The sequence below is a fragment of the Trichosurus vulpecula genome, chromosome X, assembly GCF_011100635.1.
Source record: "Trichosurus vulpecula isolate mTriVul1 chromosome X, mTriVul1.pri, whole genome shotgun sequence".
Classification (NCBI taxonomy): Eukaryota; Metazoa; Chordata; class Mammalia; order Diprotodontia; family Phalangeridae; genus Trichosurus; species Trichosurus vulpecula.
In genome coordinates, this window is record NC_050582.1 from 21,329,537 (window position 1) to 21,349,202 (window position 19,666).

At 42.2% G+C, this 19,666-nt stretch overlaps 1 protein-coding gene across 1 annotated transcript; it reads right to left on the reverse strand.

The window, feature by feature from the left end:
* Nucleotides 1-680: 680 nt before the first annotated feature.
* On the reverse strand, nucleotides 681-17,397 carry CYLC1 (cylicin 1). Its single transcript, XM_036739904.1, has 5 exons — nucleotides 17,371-17,397; nucleotides 10,153-10,193; nucleotides 6,769-6,887; nucleotides 3,299-4,318; nucleotides 681-832 (listed from the first exon to the last, which is right to left on the reverse strand). The coding sequence occupies exons 1-5, from the start codon at nucleotides 17,385-17,387 to the stop codon at nucleotides 800-802; spliced, it is 1,230 nt and encodes a 409-aa protein (XP_036595799.1). The 5' UTR covers nucleotides 17,388-17,397; the 3' UTR covers nucleotides 681-799.
* Between the last annotated feature and the right edge of the window lie 2,269 nt (nucleotides 17,398-19,666).

Below are 19,666 nucleotides of genomic sequence, written 5' to 3' on the forward strand. Positions count from 1 at the left end.
GAGTGTCAGGTGGACACCAAAGATGGATGAGCTGCTCTGAAAAAGGCTCAGCAAGCCCTCCCACCAGAGGTGCTAGTCCTCCCTGAACATCCTATGCACCCCAGGGACTTTGGGGGCTATCTAGTCAAAGCCCTGATTTTACAGATGAGGAAACTGTCACCAGAGAGGTTGACTTGCCCAGGGTCACACACGCAGGTCCTAAGGCATTTATATTACATAGGCTTCTTCCTAGGCTACCTATGTCTAAGGCCCTAATAGCTACCATGTAGGAGTTTCAGATCTGTATAATGCTTTCTTACTCACACATTTCTCCATCATCCTCAATGATGGAGTGCCCGGCACATAGTAGGTACTTCATAAATGCATGTCAATTGATCTTTCATTTCTGCCTTTCCTGGAGCCTTTCTAGTAAGTTCCAAATAATAATAGCCGGCATTTATAGAGTATTTTAAGGCTTGCAAAGGCATTTACAAATATCATCTTATTTTATCCTCACAACTCTGATAGGAAAACTAAGGCAAAAGGGGCAAAATGAGCTATTAAGTGTTTAAAACAGCATTTGAATTCAGATCTTCCTGACTCCAAATCAGGAAGTGCTGTCATCTTTGCCACCTAGCTCTAATCAACCTTGAATCAACTATGCCCCTCTGCACATCATCAAATAAAGTCTGGACTCTCATGGGACTCAATGAGCTCAAAAGGTTTCTTTATTAGAAGTAGAAACGTTTTTTGATAGTAGCTAGCTACTGATGGTTCTATCTGTGGTAAGTTTACCCAGTAGAACCAAACGCATAGCTCTTCAAATCAGTTTCTGGATCCATTGGGCTTCTGGCTGTGGGAAGAATAAAAGAATGACAAGAAAATAAGATAGTGGTATCTCTGAGGTCCCTTCTGGCTCAAAATTGATGATCAGCTGATTACCAAACAACCCCCCCACCGCCCCCCCCCATTCATTAACCAGAATGTTTCCGACTGTCTGACACTGAGCCTGGGGTTCTATGGATGAATAAACTCCAACCTGAGCCTTAGGTTTGACCCAAGTGGGAGAAGGACAGGAAAGGGCAGTGCAGGGGATAAAAATGATTTTTTTTCTTTTTGTTAACTAGGAGCAGGACACTGTGGGTCTGATGAGGAATTGCAGTGGGCTGACTAGCTAGGCCTGGAGAGATGTTACCTAGGTGGAATAGCTTAGGCAGCTTGGAATCTCCCATTCTGGGCTGAGTAGGATGTTTTCAGGTTGGATGGCCATTGATCTACTAAGAGAAGTAAGGGACTTCCTGGGAGTATCCTGAAGGCACACTGCTTCCAGGCTATAGCTTTGGGATGACCCAACCAAGGTTAATAAGGTCCAGAAATAATAGTGATGGATAAGCAGGTCATTTTTAGAAATTTATTAGTCTATGATTTTACAAGTTTATTAGTGACTGTATCACTGAGATCTTTACTGTAGAGCATAGGGACTAGACCTTTGGTTTTGTTGGCATAGGAGATTCCTAGATGAAGATATGCCCTGCAAGAGTCATTCTGAGACTTCCTGGTTTCAGGACCTATTTACACTCTTCAAAATGATTGAAGACCCCCTCCCCCAAGAGTTTTTGTTTATCTAGGCTATATCTATTGCTATTTACCATACTAGAAATTAAAACATCTTAGTATTATTATGAAAATAGCTGTTATTTCTCCTAACTCCTGAAAGGGTCTCAGGGACGCCCAGGGTCTCCAGACCACACTTTGAGAAGCTCTGTCCTCCACCATTGCAGATCAGCAGCTTCTAGGTTTAGAGAATTATCTACAGCACAGAGGTTCAGTACCTTGACCAGCATTACATGCCAGGATGGTCAGAGGCAAGACTTGAACCCAGGGCTTCCCTGCCTTCAAGGCCAGGACTCTACCTCTAACTTCCTACTGCTTTTCATCTTTACCGTGTTATAGAGCTTTAAGGTTTTGCAAAGTACTTTTTTTTACATTATGTCAACTAATCTTCACAACAACTTTGGGAGTCAGAGGTTAGGGTTAGGGTTAGGGTTTCATCAATGAAGAATTATGAGAGATCAGCAGGGTGACTAGCCCAGGGTCCTACAGCTAGTTAAGTGTCTGAGTTAGGATTTGAACCCAGATCCTACTGACCCCAAATCCAGTGCTCTTCCAATATGCCAAGTAAAATGTTTGGCTTCTATGGTTCTCTAGTAAAATAAAGATCCACCCTTGATTTGATCATGCCGTTGTTCTTGTTGAGTTGTTTTTCAGTCATGTCTGACTCTCCATGACCCCAAAGATATTGGAGTGGTTTGCCATTTCCTTCTCTAGCTCATTTGACAGATGAGGAAACTGAGGCAAACGGGGTAAAGTGACTTACCCAGGGTCACACAGCTACTAAGTGTCTGTCTGAGGCCATATTTGAAATCCAGACTCAATCCACGCAGTCCCACCTAGCTGCCCCATCCCTGTAGCTATCCCATATACCTCTCTTCCCTCGTCTAGCTGAATTCAGAAGCTTCAGACCTCATCAGTCAACTGAAAGTGCTATACTCAAAGTTACCAATGATCTCTTAATTGACAAATGAGACGATAAGGATCAAATGAGATGACATTTGTAAAGTGCTTAACACAGTGCCTGGCACAGAGTAGACACAATTAATACTTGTTCCCTTCCCCCCCCCTTTTTATCCAGCCCTAACCTTTCTCCTGACCACCAATCTTGACTTCTCTGGCTTCCTTCAAAACTCAGTACAAATTCTACCTTTTGTAAGATACCTTTACCCTCCCCACTGCGAGTGACTTCCCTCTTGAGATTACCTCCCATTTACCCCACAGACAACTTGTATGTACATAGGTGTTTGGATGCTGTGTCCCTCACTAGAACATAAGGTCCTCGAGGACAGGGACAGTGTTTTGGCCTTTCTTTGTATCCCTAGAATGTACGCCTGGCACATAGTAGGTGCTTAATAAATGCTTCTTGATGATGATGACGATGGAAGAATTAATATAGTGCTTTAAGGCTTATAAAACATTTCACAAACATCATCTCATTTAACCTTTGCCATAACAACCCTGTATACCTTCATTTTACATAGGAGGAAGCAGTCTCAGAGACATCCATTAAACAGCTTGCTTATACTCACACAGCTCAGATGTGGCAGAGAGACAGGAATCAAACCTGTTGCTCCTGACTCAGTTCAACAGTCTCTCCACTACATCTAGCTACAGGACTATTGAGAAAGGGAAACTATGACTTTGACCTTGTTTTTGGAAATTCGATTTTAGCTAGGTTGGACTAAAAACAAAGAAAGAAACTTACCAGAGGTGCTTTTCTAATGTCAGCCTTTATGATTTGAGGCGCCATCTGTTGAGCAATGCAGGGCCTTAAGCAGAATACGCCACGTGAAGCTTCTGATTCTCTCTTTGTGGATTCAGTGTTTGACCCTTTGAATGTTATCTTCCCATACTGGGGTTTCTTTGAATCCTTGGGTATCTTTGACTCTTTGGATTTCTTCTTTGAATCATTTGAATTCTGAGATTCCATGTCCTCCTCCTTGTGTTTCTTGTTTTTCATCTTGAAATTCTGGTACTTCTTGTTCCAGTCATTACATTTCTTGAATCCTTGAATCCTTGAATCCTTGTCTTTCTTCTTTGCATCCTTGGATTCGGTGCCTGAATCCTTGGCTTTCTTCCTTGAATCCTTGTCTTTCTTTTCATTCTTGTATTCAGTATCGAAGTCCTTGGATTTTTTCTTTACATCCTTGTCTATCTTCTTTGAACCTGAGGATTCAGAGATTGAATCTCTGGAATTTTTCTTTGAAGGCTTTTCTAAATCCTTGGATTTCTTCCTTGAATCCGTGTCTTTCTTCTTTCCATTCTTTGAATCACTTGATTCAACATCAGACTCCTTAGATTTTTTCTTCTTATCTATGTATTTCTTGTTCACATCCATAGCCTTGGTTTCAGTGTCTGGCTCCTTGTCTTTATATGAATCCATGTCATTCCTTAGCTTCCACTCTCCCGAACCTTTGGACTTGCTGTCAGATTCAGTGGATGAAATGTCATTGGCTCCGTACAGTAGTTTAGTTTTTGACCATTTTGGTGAGTCTGCCATCTTCTTCTTTGATATTTTCTCTATTTGATTTCTTTCTTTCCTGTACATTTGTTTTTTCTCTCCTGGGGATGAGTTTGTGGATTCTGATGCTCTTCGTGGACCTGTGAAAAATGGGGGCTTTCTTCTGGCAGCTAAATAAGCAGAAGGTTTCTCAGAAATTTTTAGTAAAGAACGTGACATCCACATAGGAGCCGCTTTCTGATCATCTTTTACTACATCTCCTATCTGAAAAATTAATTCAAACAATATAAAGACTTGGAGTTTTTTAATTTGTCATTATTCTTAACAGTTAAGTACCTTTTATTGTGCAGCATGACAAAGAGCTCTATGTACTGATAAATAGTACATTTGTAACTGACACTCATTCTTAATTTTACCTTTCTCTTTCAAGGTCGCCTTTTTGAGATGAAATTATGATCATACATCTGAGAATTCAGAAAACCACTCTAAAGCCCAAGATGGCTTCGGAGGCCTCCGATACTACTCTCTGTGAATCCAGGTGAGGATTAAGATGGGTCTTTAACCTTTCCGTGGTCATACTGTTCTATTTTATACCTGGGCTAGTCCTGAAAATCCAGGAGTGGATGATTTGGGGACCTCTGTCTGGGTGACACTTCCTGTAATACCCTCCCTGCAGCCCCACTATGAGTCTGAACCAATGTATTTCCCTAGAGGTGTGCTTCCTATGAGAAATGTTGGCCCAAACACAGGGACCATCCCCATAGAGCAATTCCAGGTTTCCAAACCTATCCTATCCTATTTCTAACTCTGTCTCCAGAGCCATCTTAGAATTCATGGTAAGGACTAAGAACTGGAACTGTCTGGAACCGACAACTTCTATAAGACAAAATGATTATGTATCAGATAGGTACGGGAAATAACAAACAATAAAGATGTCTGGCACACACATTGATTCATATACCTCTCATTGGTGTTTAGCTCTCACATAATTTCTGTCCCTGTCCCATTCCCTTCCACCCCCAGCATGGTCCATTGAAGGGACACCTTTGGGTAGAACTGTTACTAAGGATTTCCTTTAAAATCCTGCTCTGGTCTCCAGCATGGTGAGTAGGTAATCTGGAGTTCTTGAAGACTGTACTCACAGATTGTAAATTCTGGTGGGGCCTACCAATTTGGAAAGCTTTTAATACAGGTTAAAGTACAGTCCAGGAGTTTGCTGAGGACTGACCAAACCATGGTGGGAATAACAGTTCATGCACTAGACACAAGGACATGGGCCCCAAGGTGGTAACTCTTTGGATTCCCTAAGGAGGGATCAACATAGGCAGTAGGAAACTGGGAAACTCCTAAGGAAGCACACTACCAGATGGAAGTTTCACTTTCTCTGCTTTCTATTGTTCATCTTCTGGTAGAGCATTTTGAGTCAGGTAGGTACTGTGTATAGTCGGAAGGAGCACTGGAAGAAGCCAGAGACTTAGGGAATAACCTAGTCAAGATAATCAGCTCTGGAATAACCAATAGTCTTGGATCTTTGTGGGAAATAGTAAGCAACGTTTTCTGAATTTCATGGGTGACCCTTGACAGAGCTATGAAATCCCATTAAGTGACATATCCTAAACCCACCTTTGGAGAGCAATGGAGGGCAAGGATCTTCAATAGCACATTAATGGAGATAAAGAAAGCCCGCCCCCCACCCCCTGCCCCCCCAGCACTCACTCTTGCTGCTCCAAGGTTAAAACTCAAGCTACTTCTGCAGCTGCTGGACATTGTTCCTGAATGGTTTTCAAGTGGTAAAGAACAACCTGTACAATAGGTGACCTGGTCTGTCATCCAGTGAATTGTAAATGGAACAGATTGTCTTTTGACTGGGATCAGGCAGGAATTCTACATGGCTGGATTATACAGATGTCCATTACCTCACATCTGCACTATCACAACAGCTGGTTGTTGTTCCTGCCTAAATTCTCTCACCATTCATCTATTCTTCACTCAGCTGTCAAAGCACCTGTCTGACCATGCCCCACCCACCCACCCATCACCCACCCCCAACCCTGACTTCCCCCTATTCAATAAACTCCAGTGGTTCTTTATTACCTCCAGGATCAAACATAAAATCCACTGTTTGGTTTATAAAGCCCTTCATGACCTAATTCCTTCACACTTTTCCCATCTTCTTACATTTTACTCCTCTCTATGCTCCAATGACACTGGCCTCCTTTTTATTCCTTTTATAAGACACTCCCTCTCCCAACTTCCCATTTTCATTGGCTGCCCCTTGTGCCTGGACTTCCCTCCCTCTTCATCTCCATTTTCTATCTTCCTTGTCTTCTTGAAAGTCCCAACTAAAATCCCACCTTTTGAAAGAAGCCTTTTCCAACCCTCTTTAATACTAGTGCCTTCCCTCCAAGATTACTTCCAATATATGAATATGCATATATGTATATATATATACACACATATATATGTATATATATTGTGTGTATATATCTGTATCTATATATCTTATATGTACATAGTTGATTGCATCTTGTCTCCCCAATTAGATTATGAGCACATTGAGGGCAGGGACTGACTTTACCTTTCTTTGTATCCCCAGTACTTAGCACAATGCCCAGCACATATTAAGTGCTTAATAAATGCAGCATATTTGCTTAACTTGACCCTTTATCATTAGCTTAAAATCAATATCATTATACGGTCTTTTCGTTACTTACAGAAGACTTTTCTCTTAATTCAGATGGGGTTGATCTCCACTTCTTCCCTGGGCGGTTTGGTTTGGAAAACATCAAAGAAAAGTACTGCTGATTCCAGGATTTTTTGCTCACATCGTCAGCTGAAAAAAATCACATACTTTGGAATCAAAGTTTAGACCTGAATCAAAGTGGAAGTTACCTTGAGGGGCTATCTAACTTCACTATGTGTAACTCCATGTGTGTGGTAGCTCTCTCTGCAGATACAGATCACCCCTCCCCATACCACTCCATAACTTAGTGGTCTTCAAGAGTTCCGATGGTCTAAAAATTCATCACTTTGACATCAAAGATGGTATTTGTCATTAATCTTTCTTTAGTCAATGAATTTCATCATCATAGCTAGGCACAATGATCAGACCTCAGGACCACCTTTCACATAGGCGGCATATACACATACATACACACTCATACTCACGCACACCCCTGCTTAGGTCTCTAAGCTCACTTTTTGGGTTTCATTTTCCTTTCAGTTTGGCTATTAGCTCTCTGAAGGTAGAAATCAGGCCTCTTGATGATTTTGTATCGCTCGAAGCCCCTTACATAGAGCTAGACACGTAATAGGTACTTAGTAAACATATATTAATTTTTGGTGCTTAAGTTTCCATTTACTTCAAACCCTGGGAAACAGGAGCTAGAACTAAGCACTGTGGCCAGGTCAAATCTTTTCAATTCAAAAGACATTTATTAAGTCCCTATTTTGTGCTAGATGCTAGGGATAGTATTTTGTTGTTGTTATTTTTGGGAACTATGGTTTAAGTAATTCGAGGAACTCCAGGAGTGTCTCTCTTCTGGAACAGATCTGGATGAAGGAATGTATTTAAAGTGCTTTAAGGTTACTATATAAATGCTTATTATTACTATTTTAAACATTCAGTCTTAGATAGTTGTCTGGGGCCTTCCCTACAGTCCTATGGTCAAAGGCAGGACTTGAATCCTGGTTGTTCTGACAAGGACAGCTCTCTATCCACAAGTGCATGTTGCTTCTCAGGCATTCAAGAGAAAGATGAGTAGCAGTATGGTATAATTGAAAGGAGTTCTAGACCAGGACCAGGGTTCAAATTCCATCCATGTCACTTACGCAAATCACTGCACCTCTCTGGGCCTGTAGCAACAATTTGGCTAGCAGCTGCTGTGGGGGTGAAAGACCAACACAAGCCCAACAACAAGAATGCTGCTAGCACAGATTCTTTTGGTCTGCTTTACTAAGGAAAGCAATGTTAAGGGGTTAACAACCTTATTTCAATCCAACATACAAATATCAGGAGGAAAAGTCAGCACCCTGAACTTCAGAGCAAATAAAAAACAAATTACAAACATACATTATAAACAGACCAAATACAATTCATAGTTACCAAGAAACCACCAACATCTGGGCTGATGAGCTGGGAGGCTCTTGGAGCGGCTACCCAGAGTCCCACGCCGACACTCCTCCAGGAGTGAGAGGCCCCAGTAAATAGCTCTGTTCTCCCTTTTTATACAGTCTTGGGACGTCATCAAATGTCATCTGAGCAACCAGAGCTTAGGTATTGGTTCTGGTCTTAGCCACTCCCCTTAGGGGCCTGAGGGCTTCATGCCCACATCAGCTTAGTACCTAGTAAACAGGGGTTTGGGCCTGGGGCTCTGCACCTAGTAAGGCTCAATCAAAGACACTTAATTAATTTATCATTCTAAAACAGTAAAAAGGTCCCACCTTAGTTGCCAATGCAGTGCTACATTTTAGCACAAATATTGATAAGCTGGGGAGCATGAAGAGGAGGCCAACCAAGATGGAAGAAGGCCTCCAGATGCCATTATTCTCAATATCTACTCTCGATTTCTTTTCCTTGAATTCTGGGTCTGCATGTTCAAGTTCCTATTGGACACTTCCACTTGGAAGTGGATAGACAGTATGGTAGAGTAGATAGTGTATTTGATTTGGAGTTGGAAACTCTAGTTTCAAATCCTAGCTTTACCACTTACTACTTTTATCATCTTGGGCAATCATTTCTGCTTCCTAGGCCTTAGTTTCCTCATCTATAAAACCAGGGAACTGGACTAAATGAGATCTAAGATCCCTTCCAAATCAAAACCTAAATTTCCATGAGAGAAGAATGAGGATCAGTGGAGAGAAGTTCCCAAGAAGCCAATTCTTCAATATACAACAGAACATGTTTTACCAAATAGTGGAATGAACTGCCTTGGAGTGTGGATTTCACCTCTCAGGAAGTTTTTAAGCAAAATTTAGTCAACTCCCTGTCTGGTACGTTGCAGAGGAGCTTCCTGCTCAAACGTGGGTTGGATTGGATGGCTGCCAGTGTCCCTTACACCAGAGAGAGTATCTGCAATCACTCCTTGTGATTCAGAAGCAGTGTAACATATCTGCTAAAAACCTAATGCATTCTTCCATTGCCTTAACAAGAAGCATAGAGTCAAGAATTAAGGACAGCCCTAGAACCACTGGATTCTCCTATGGTGAGAACACATCTGGAGACTGTTGGGCCCCTTGTTTTAAGGATACTGACAAGCTAAAAGATTGTTCATAAGAGAGTGACCAAGATGGCAAGAGTATTCAAAATCATGTCATATAATGGAAAGGCAATGAGGATATTTAGCCTCATGAAGAGAAGACTTGGGGATAGCTTTAGAGATGTATGCTGGTGAATGCTTTAACAACTGGCTCCCTGCCACCCCCCAAAAAAGGTACCCACAACACACTTTTAAATTTGCATTACTGACATTTTCTCCAATCTGTTCTTGCTAGCAGATCCTAGATGGCTCCAGCACACCTCTGGGTGGGTTGGGCAGCTCGGGACAAGAAAGGGAGGGACATGATAACTGTCTTCAAATATCTGAAGGGCTCTCACACAGAAGAGGTTTTAGACTTATTCTCTGTAGCTCTACAGGGAAGATTTAGAACCAATACATGGAAGTTACACTGAGACAGCTTTGAGATTGTCATAAAGAAGAATAAGCTCCTCTTAGGATGTAGTGACTTTCCTACCTCTGGAAATGTCCAAGTAGAGGATGGATAACCACTTGTTGAAGTTATTTTATTTTATTTTATTAATATTTATTTTTATTTTTAGTTTACAACAGACAGTTCTACATAATTTTGAGTTCCAGATTTTCTCCCCTCCCTCCCCCCTCCCTCCCCAAGGCGGCATGGAATCTCATATAACTACCACGAATAACTTCGCATTGAATTAATTTATACACTAGTCAAGTTGCGGAGAAGAATTATGACCAATGGAATGAGTTTGAAGTTATTTTAGAGAATACTAATATACTAGGGAGAAGATGTGATCTCTGAGGACGTGGCCAACTCTATTATTTCTATGATTCTATGAACTTTATTCAAATTCTCACCTGGAATGTAGTTAACATAGGATCCAAAGTTCACTCTTCGACTATAAAAGAAAAAGAAAATATTCTTTTAAAAATTGCATCTTCTTGCCATTATGTTTTACTGTTCATAGCAAATCTCCAGCCCCAGTAATGTGGGCACTCCCCTGCATTTCACTGCGAATCAGTATCCTATTTCATTGAGCCCATCTCTTCTCCGTATGTCTAAGCTGTGGCTCGGTATTTGCAAGTTCTTACTAAGTCCTTGAACCAAACATATCCGTGCTGTACCACAAACTTACTCCAAATGGATGAATTTTCCAAGCTCTGAACTGAACCTTAGTGTTAATTACTTTAAGGAAGCTTAAGAAGAAACCAAGTAGTTTTTAAAAAACCTATTTGAATTGGCTCTAAACTTAGATACTTTAAAATACTGTTGAGCCAAACTGAAGAGGATTTGGAGAAGGGTATGGGAGAAGGCTAGCTAAATACAAAGAGGCTCATTGCCCAATTGGCTACCAGAAGTCATGGGACAGACCTCATCTGAGAGGTTGTGACCTGTGCTGGTGGATCCAGCGCCCATATCTACCTAATTACAGATCCTCAAAGTATAGAGGAAATTGGAAAGGAACAAAGTTAGAACTACAAGTCCCCAGAATGTTGCTCTGAACCCTATCGGCATTTAATGAAGACATATTGTCTGATGTTCTTTTCGGATTATCGACTTCAATTAGATTATCAACTCATAAAAGGCAAGAACATTGTATTTGATTTCTCTCTGCTAATCCCACCTCCCCCAAACCCTCCCAGTAACTCACAATATTGAGGATGTTCAGGAAATATTGTTGACTTTCAGTTTGGGAGATTAAAGCACTGATTCATGTGGGAAAACACTATTAGATCAGTCATTTCTGGAAAGAGCCTCCACTCTTCATCAAACTGAACTCCCTTGTATCCAAGCAAAACAGCTAAACTAAAACGTCGGATACGGTGATCTCCTCTGACAATGTATACAACAACATTCTACCCCAGTAGTCTCCTGGCCTCCACCTTGAAGAGGAAGGCATGTGTTCTGATCTTTTCCATTATGCATCATTGTGCATTGCATATTGTTATGCAGATTTTTTTTCTGTTTATTTCAGTTTATAGCAGGGTTGGGGAACCTGCAGCCTCGAGGCCACATGTGGCCTTCTAGGTCCTCAAGTGTGGCCCTTTGACTGAATCCAAACCTTCAAGAACAAATCCCATCAATAAAAGGATTTGTTCTGTAAAGCTTGGACTCAATCAAAAAGCCACACCCAAGAACCTAGCAGACCACATGTGGCCTCAAGGCTGCAGGTTCCCCACTCCTGCTTTACAGTAATAGGTTTCTAGGGAATGTGTGATTTGACCAAGTCAGATCTCTTATAAGAAGTACAAAAGAAGTGTCTAGTCAAAATTGAGCATTGCTTTATGGAGATTTGAGGTGATATGAGATGGAGGGAGAAGAGTGCTAGGTTGTTGAAACAATCAAACCACTGTGCACGTAGCTACAGTCTCAGTTGCCCTAATACTTGACTAGACTCATTAAGTTAGTAAAAAATCAACCAAAACAACATTTCAGCTAATGAAAAATCATCAAAACTACCTGAAGACACATCCTGAGTGAAGGCACAGACTGAGAAAGTACTGGTCAGTCCTCTAGCTTGAAAGCTTTGGAATGGTGGTTAGTCCTTAAAGGGTCTTTCCCAAGGCAATGCTGCAAAGGCCCTGGAACTCATAGGCTAAACTATGCTTTGGGAGGTAAAGGTAGGGAAGGGAGTGGCCTCAGACTGAGGCCCAGAAGTTTAATCTCAAGTCCCAGCAACGTGGGAACAAACAGCTGCTACTGGCTCTGGGGCAGTCATCCCTTCCCTCCTCTTGCCTCAAATCTGATTTTGTTTTTACTTTCTCTCCTCATCCTCACCTCCTTCACCTTTTATTCCTGCTAGAAGAGAGAGTTTCAACCTCTTCAGTCCCTGTACCACTTGGCTTTCAGCAAATATCCCCACACCCTATAGTCAATGCTTACCCTGTATATGCACAAAAGAAATAGATATAGTTAAGCAATATTTCCCTCTTGCCAAGTTTCTTGTATCCCTTTGAGGGTATGTGTACCTCAGATTGGCAAACCCTGGGTGAGATAACCATGGTTCCACCTAGTTTTCCATTGTGTATACAAATTTAAGAGAGGCATTTTACATTTCTTATAGTCAAAATAGGCACTTCATGTTACTGACCTGAAGATGGAGACATATGGCCTGGATGGTAGTACAGTTAGGTAGATTAATATGTGGCTGAATGACTGTATCCAAAGTGTGTTGACTCAATGTTTTAGTGTCAACCTGGGGGAAGGTCTCTAATGCCATGCCATGGGATCATAGGATCAAAGGCATAGGGCTGGAAGGGACCCCATTTGACAGAGCAGGGGACTGAGATGCAAAGCAGTGAAGTGGCTTTCTCCCAGATCACACAGCTGGGAGCTGGGCTTCAAACCAAGGTCGTCTGGAACCAAATCCACCATTCTTCCCACTGTACCGTACTCTATCCTGGGCCTGGCCTTAACGCAACATTCTAATCAATGATTTACATCAGGGGTGGGGAACCTGTAGCCTTGAGGCCACATGTGGCCTTCTAGGTCCTTGGGTGCAGCCTTTTGACTGAGTCTAACTTTTACAGAACAAATCCTTTTATTACGGGGATTTGTTCTGTGAAGTTTGGATTCAGTCAGATGGCCTCACTTGAGGACCTAGAAGGCCACATGAGGCCTCGAAGCTGCAGGTTCCCTACCCCAGATTTAGATGAAGACACATAATGGATGTCTATCACAGAGATCTGTGATAGCCCCACAAAGCCCCACTTCCCTCCTTTTCTTTATGTCCCTTCTTCCCTGTTTCTCTCCCTTTCTTTTCTTCCTTCCCCTTCTTGCTTGCTTCCTACTTGCCCCTTTCTCTCCCATTTCTTCCTTCTCAATTGTCTCCCCTCCCTTCCCTCTTTCCTTTCTTCCTTCCACATTCCCTCCCTTTAAGTCCTTCCTTTCTTTATTCACTTCTTCCTTCCTTCCCCTTTATCTCATTTTCTTTATGCCTTTTTTCTTTCTTCTTTCTATCCCCTTTCCCTCCCTCTGACAGGATCCAAAACAAATTCAGTAAACTGGAATTTCGTAAGATGAAATTTAAAAGAGGTAAAAGTCTGATCCTGCCCTTGATTTAAATAAAAAACTCATTACACAAGTATAGGGTGAACCCAACAGCAGGCAACTGCATAGATTCAGCTGGTCTGAGTCACTTTAATCTACAGTCCCAGGGTCCCTATGGGGCGATAAGTTCCAGCCTCTACTGTCCAAAGGGCCATGAGCCCATTCAGACCAACCCAAATAGTTGGACCCAGCAGGTTCTGGTCTAGCTCCAACTCTAGTCCTGTAGGAATGGGATGCTGAGGTAGTCTGGTCCTGCTGCTAAGAGTATCCCAACCCTGTCTCCAGGAACAGGCCATCGTTCCTCTTAGACACGGGCTTCATTTGCATTCTTCTAACTTGGAAGGTTTTCGTAAGGAATACCAGCTGTGGGGTTTCTGTTTTGGTGATTTTCACATTTTTTCCCTTTGAAAATTATTTTGTTCACAAGCCCTTTGATTGACCAAATAGAATTTTGCTTCTGTCCTTGTTAATTAAGTCATCCAATCCCTATAACTTTGGAGAAGAAAGATTTCATTTACAAACCTACCCTAAGACGCAATGAGATGAAGAATTCACCGGCTTTTCCACTGGGCTATTCTTTCTCCCAAACAAGCAAGTCTGCTTAGGTTAACATCAATGATGACAGACACAGAAACATAACAGATTGTCCCCTGTCAGGCCCGAAAGAGTGAACTAGATTGAAAACTCTGCATCTCTGTGAAGCCATAGCCAATTCCTTTGCTCTGGGCTTGTGAAGAAAGCAGAATGAATGTTCCTAGCTGATTGCCTTAGGGGACACAGTGAGGTGCCTCCACTTCTTACTATGGGATCCTGGGCTTGTTTCCTCATACCAACAGCTCTAACCTTGTGTGCTTGTTGGGAAGAGCAAAGTCCATAACATGTCGAGGACTTCACAAACCTTAATGCTCTATACACACATATATGTATGTATGCTAGTTGGTATTACTATGATATGCTGTTGGAGGTTGGCTCAGTCAAATGCCTAGCACATCTGGCTGATGGCTTCTGCTTGGGAGCTTCCATTTTTCCAGGTGGAGAGTCTGGATCCACCAGCTCCACACCTGGAAGGGAGAGATTCAGGCTGGGGTGATGACCTCTGTCCTGAAGCTCCTGGAATCAGTGACAGGTACAGGCCTGTGCTGGGGGGGAGTCACAATTAGAACATTTACTCTCTGTGGGATTCAAGAGACCTGTCTTTGGATCCTACTTCAGTCACTTAACTGTGTGACCATGGGCAAGTCACTCCCCTCTGTGTGCCTTCGGGTCCTCATTCCTGAAATGGGCAGTAGAAGAACACTGACCTCAAAGACTACTGTTATTATTATCAGGTGAGGGAACGTATGGAAAGTACTTTGTAAATCTTAAAATGCTATAGAGATGTGAGTTATGATGAAGGAGATGATCTACACAAAGATTGAATGAAAATACATCCAAGTGAAAGCGAAGCTAGCCTGAGTTCAGAACCGTTCCTATGCTCTTTCCTATTTTCCTTCCCTTCTTCATGTCATTCATTCCTTCCCTCCTTTCTTTCTGTTCTTTCCTCTTTCCTTTCTTCTTTCTCTTTTACCTCCCTTTTCTTCCTTCCTTCTTCCCCGCCTTTGTTCCTTCATTCCTTCCCACCTCCCTTCCTTCCCCTTTTTGTTTTCCCTCCTTCCTTTCTTCCTTCCCTTTCCTTTTACCTTCCTCCTCCTTTCCTCCCCCCTTCCTCTTTCTCATTTTTCCTCATTCTCCTTCCTTCCCTTTTTCTACTTCCTTCCCTCCTTCATTCCTTCCTTCCTGCATTCATTCATTTACTCCATCCTTCTATCTTTCTTTTCTTTGTCTCTCCTTCCTTCCTTCACCTTTCCTTCCCTATCTTTACACCATTCCTTCCTTCCCTCTTCCTTCCTCCCCATTTCCCTCCTTTACTTTATGTCACTTATTCCCCATTTCTCTCCCTTTCTTTCCTTCCTTCCTCTTCTTGCTTGCTTCTTTCCTGCCCCTTTCTCTATTTGTTCCTTCCCAATTGCCTTCCCTCTTTCCTCTTTCCTTTCTTCCTTTCACATTCCCTCCCTTTAAGTCCTTTCTTTCTTTATTTACTCCTTCCTTCCTCCTTTCCTTCCCTTTTATCTCATTTTCTTTATGCCTTTTCTCTTCCTTCCATCCCCTTTCCCTAACTTTCTTTATGTAATTCCCTCTTTTGTTGCTTCCTTCCTCTTTGCCTCTTTTTCTTATATTCTTCCTTCCTTCCATCCACTCCCCTTCCCTTTATATATTTCCTTCCTTCTTTCCCTCTTTTCTCCTCTCCCTCCTTCCCAACTAGCCCAGTGAGCCCCCCACTTGAGTCCTTTGCCCTTTCTTGCCCAGTTTGCTGGCAGTGCCTTCTCCCAAATCCGGCTTATCCTAACCAAGGAGCCAAAGAAGTTCCTCCTTGTATGAAAGCCTCCTGCGTGGGTCCATGTCTTGGAGAGCCTGGACACACACACAGGCTTCAGGATCTGGCCTGACTCAGGGAAGGGAGAGAGAAAGCCTGCCCAGAGGTGCAGAGTTCTTGTGCTTGGTGTTAGGTAGGAGGAGGCACCATCTGCACTTCCAAAAAGCACAGGGATTGTTTCAGGATTTAAGGTCACCTTGGAATGATTACCTGGCCTGTTTTTTCCCTCCATTTCCCAGGTTCTTTTCATCCTCAGGTCATGACTTATAGTCAAAGGTTATCTCACAAAGCCTGAAATCCAGCCCCATCTTCCACCTTAATCTCTACAGGCCTCGCTCCTGACAGACCTTGGTTCCATCCTTCCAGCCCCATCAGCACTGAACTTGATTCTTCATGCCCTCTGCACCCCACCCAGTGAATGCCCCTTCCCCTCCCTATGACCTTGGTTAAAGAAGCGCTCTTTTCTTTCTTCTACTAGCCTCCCCCTTGTTCATTGTTCCTCTTAGTCTCTGTGCTCCTTATATTAGGCCTTTTGGGAAGCAACTCCTGAAAAGCCACTAGAAAAGCATTTTTTGGATAGGAAGTATATAGAATGGCACCATGCCTCTGAGGCCTTGAAGGGTAAGGAATATGCCCAGTCTTTAGGACCTCTAGAATTAATTTCTGAATGGTATGGCAAAATTGGAGGTATTTAAGGTTTAGGTGAATGACAAACATTTTTTTGATGACAACTGGGAAGTTCAGTTTGGGGCACCCTAAATTTGATCAGCCTTCTGTTTTTCCAACATTGTTCCTTTTGAATGTGCTCCTTCACCCCTCCCTCCACCTTTCCTGGTAACAGAAACAGCTGAGCAGAACATAGCGACCACTGCCTGGCAGTGCAGGCAACATTCTACACCCACAGTCCCCCTCTGCCCCAAAAGCAGGGTAAAAGAGAGGAGGAGTTCGTGTGTCCTTTTAAAACAATGTAAAACCATTTCTTTCCCTGATAATAGCACCCCCACACCCAAAACAGCCATTATCCCTCATATATTTTTTTCTTACACTTCTGGTTAGAAAAGATCATGCTGGTTTGCTCCATTGAACAGTTGATCCAGCCCTTATATGCTAGATTACCTTTATTATTTTAAATAAAAGCCGAGGAAGCCATGAGTAGTAATAGAGACTATCCAATCAGAAGTTTCTTTTATAGTTTCCCTCTACATATATTTTAACATGAAATTAATCATGTGACTATTAAAGGCCAGAAAAGTACAATTCAACCTCACATCTCTGAAACTTTTGTATACTTTATACTTCTTCAAAACACTTTTCCTGAACAATATATTGTTTCTCTAGAAAACTAGTGAGGATTCATGTACTTCACTCAATAGAAGAAGAAACTAAGGCACAGAGTACCTAAAACTGGCCAAGATCACCCACCTAGTTTACCACAGAGTATCAAAGAGGGCTCAGATTTTGTTTTCTGAACAAAATAGCAAAGCAGTACTTTAAAACCATTACCTCCCCTGGATAACCATTCTAGACTCTTAATCAAATAACCTGGGAAAAATGTTCTATAACAGATACTTAACAAAATGTCATAAATTTTCTTATTAAAAGGATAACTTACAAGCGTGAGAGAGACATCTTCCAGCCTAGTTACAGCCTGGGCTTTGACGTTGTTAGGTTAAATAGCTGATGTGATGTGTGACATCACAAAGGATCCTAGATGGTGATGTGGCTCTTAAAGGGAAAGCACCTTTTTTTCCTCCTCTGGGAAATTCATAGTATGTGTGGCTATTAGATACAGGATACAATGGAAGCTAGGTGGTGGTACAGTGCTGGGCCTGCAGTCAGGAAGACCTGAGTTCAAATCTGGCCTCACCTTGTTTGCCTCAATTTCCTCATGTTTTTTAAATACATAAAATTTAAAAGATTACAAAGGAAACAAGTTATATTGAAATAGTTATCTACATCTGTCTGTCTGTCTGTCTGTGTCTCTATATATATTTTATACAGGTTCACAGATGCCTTAGGGACCCCTGCTCTAAGTTTCCTTATTGTTCTAAATGCTGTGATCAACATTCTAGAAACAGTAACCATTCTGTATTAACTGAAATCTAGTATTAAAAACACAGAAGTATCACAATTTCTAAGCAAGATAATCCTCTTCATTTTCATTTTCATTAAAAGTATGGTAGCAGTATTTTTCTTACAATCATTCTAAAAGTATGTAAGCTTTTTCTAAACTCCCTTGATGCCTCATTTTGGTGTGGTCTACGACATTGGAAGGGCAGCTAGGTGGCCCAGTAGATAAGAGTGCTGAGCCTGGAGGCAGGAAGACCTGAGTTCAAATGTGGCCTTAGACACTTAGTAGCTGTGTGACCCTGGGCAAGTCACTTTGCCCTGTTTGCCTCAGTTTCCTCATTTGTAAGATGAGCTGGAGAAGGAAATGGCAAACCACTCCAGGATCTCTGCCAAGAAAACCCCAAATAGGGTCATGACTGAAAAGCAACTGAACAGTAAGAAGTGATGACACTGGAATGCAAAGCTCTGATAGGTCCTGTGTTGTCTCCTCCATTCCAATGTGAGCTCTCCAAGGGCAGGGACAATGCTCTTTGTATCCCCGGTGCTTAGCATACTGCCTGATATAAACAATGTATGTACTAAAAAATCAAATAAAACTAATCACAAGAAAATGCTTGTTGACTAGGACTGACCTTGGGGATAGACTTGCATTTTGTCCACTGAAGGGGCTCAGCATCAGGTTGGCTGTCGGATGATCGTTTTCTGGGGGCAACCACAACTCTTGAATATTGCCTACAGTGATAAAGGGGTCACAATCTGCATCAGTGGAGGGATGACTCACACCCATGAAATCACAGACCTTTGAAGATTTTTAGGCTGAGCCTGTTGGTGAGGAATGAATCAAAAGTGCCCGCTTTGTAAACCCTAAAATTTGTAAACTCATGCTCATGAGTTTTAACCAGGAAACTGAGTCAATGCATTGTAATGAAAAGAACACTGGAGTTAGGAGACCTAGCCTCTTAGCTTTGCCACGAGCTGTGTAACCAGGGGGCAGCGAGGTGGGGCAATGGATAGAACACCTGGCCTGGAGTCAGGAAGACTTGAATTCAAATGTAGCCTCAGTTTACTAGCTGTGTGACTTGGGGCAAGCCACTTAATCCCTGTTTGCTTCAGTTTTCTCATCTGCAAAATGGGGCTAGTAGCACCTACCCACCCCCTTAGGGTTATGAGGAACAAGTGAGACAATAATTGTAAAGTGCTTAGTGCAGCGCCTGGCACATAGCTGTTGTTGAGTCATGTTTGACTCTTCCTTACCCTGAGGACCATATCATGCTAATAGTGTCTGTGGGGTTTTCTAGGCAAAGATCCTGGAGTGGTTTGCCATTTCCTTTCCCCCGCTCATAAGGAAACTGAGGCAAATGGGATTACATGATTTGCCTAGGTTGGACAGTGGGCAAGTCATTTAATACAAAATACAAGTGCATCCTGTCACACAGTGGGTAAGTGTCTGAGGCCACATTTGAACTGATTCCAAGCCCAGCACTCTATATACTGTGCTAGCTAGCTGCCTCTGTATAGAGATGTTAGCGATTATTGTTATCACCTTCTCTGAGCTTCAATTTCTTCATTTGGCAAGAATCTGTCAAGGACCTAATACACAGATATAAAGAGATACACAGACACACACACACACACACAGACAGACACAGACACTCACACACACACACACACACACAAGGTAAGGGAGCTAAGACAAGATTCATAATCTCAAGGGTTCATCAATTTATCAAATGAGAGTGCTGGACCAGAAGAATATAAGCTTGGCTTCCAGTTCTGACGTTCTGTGTCTACTTTCTTTCCCTACCTCTTCATCTTCTCCTGTGGCCCCGTTGTCTAGA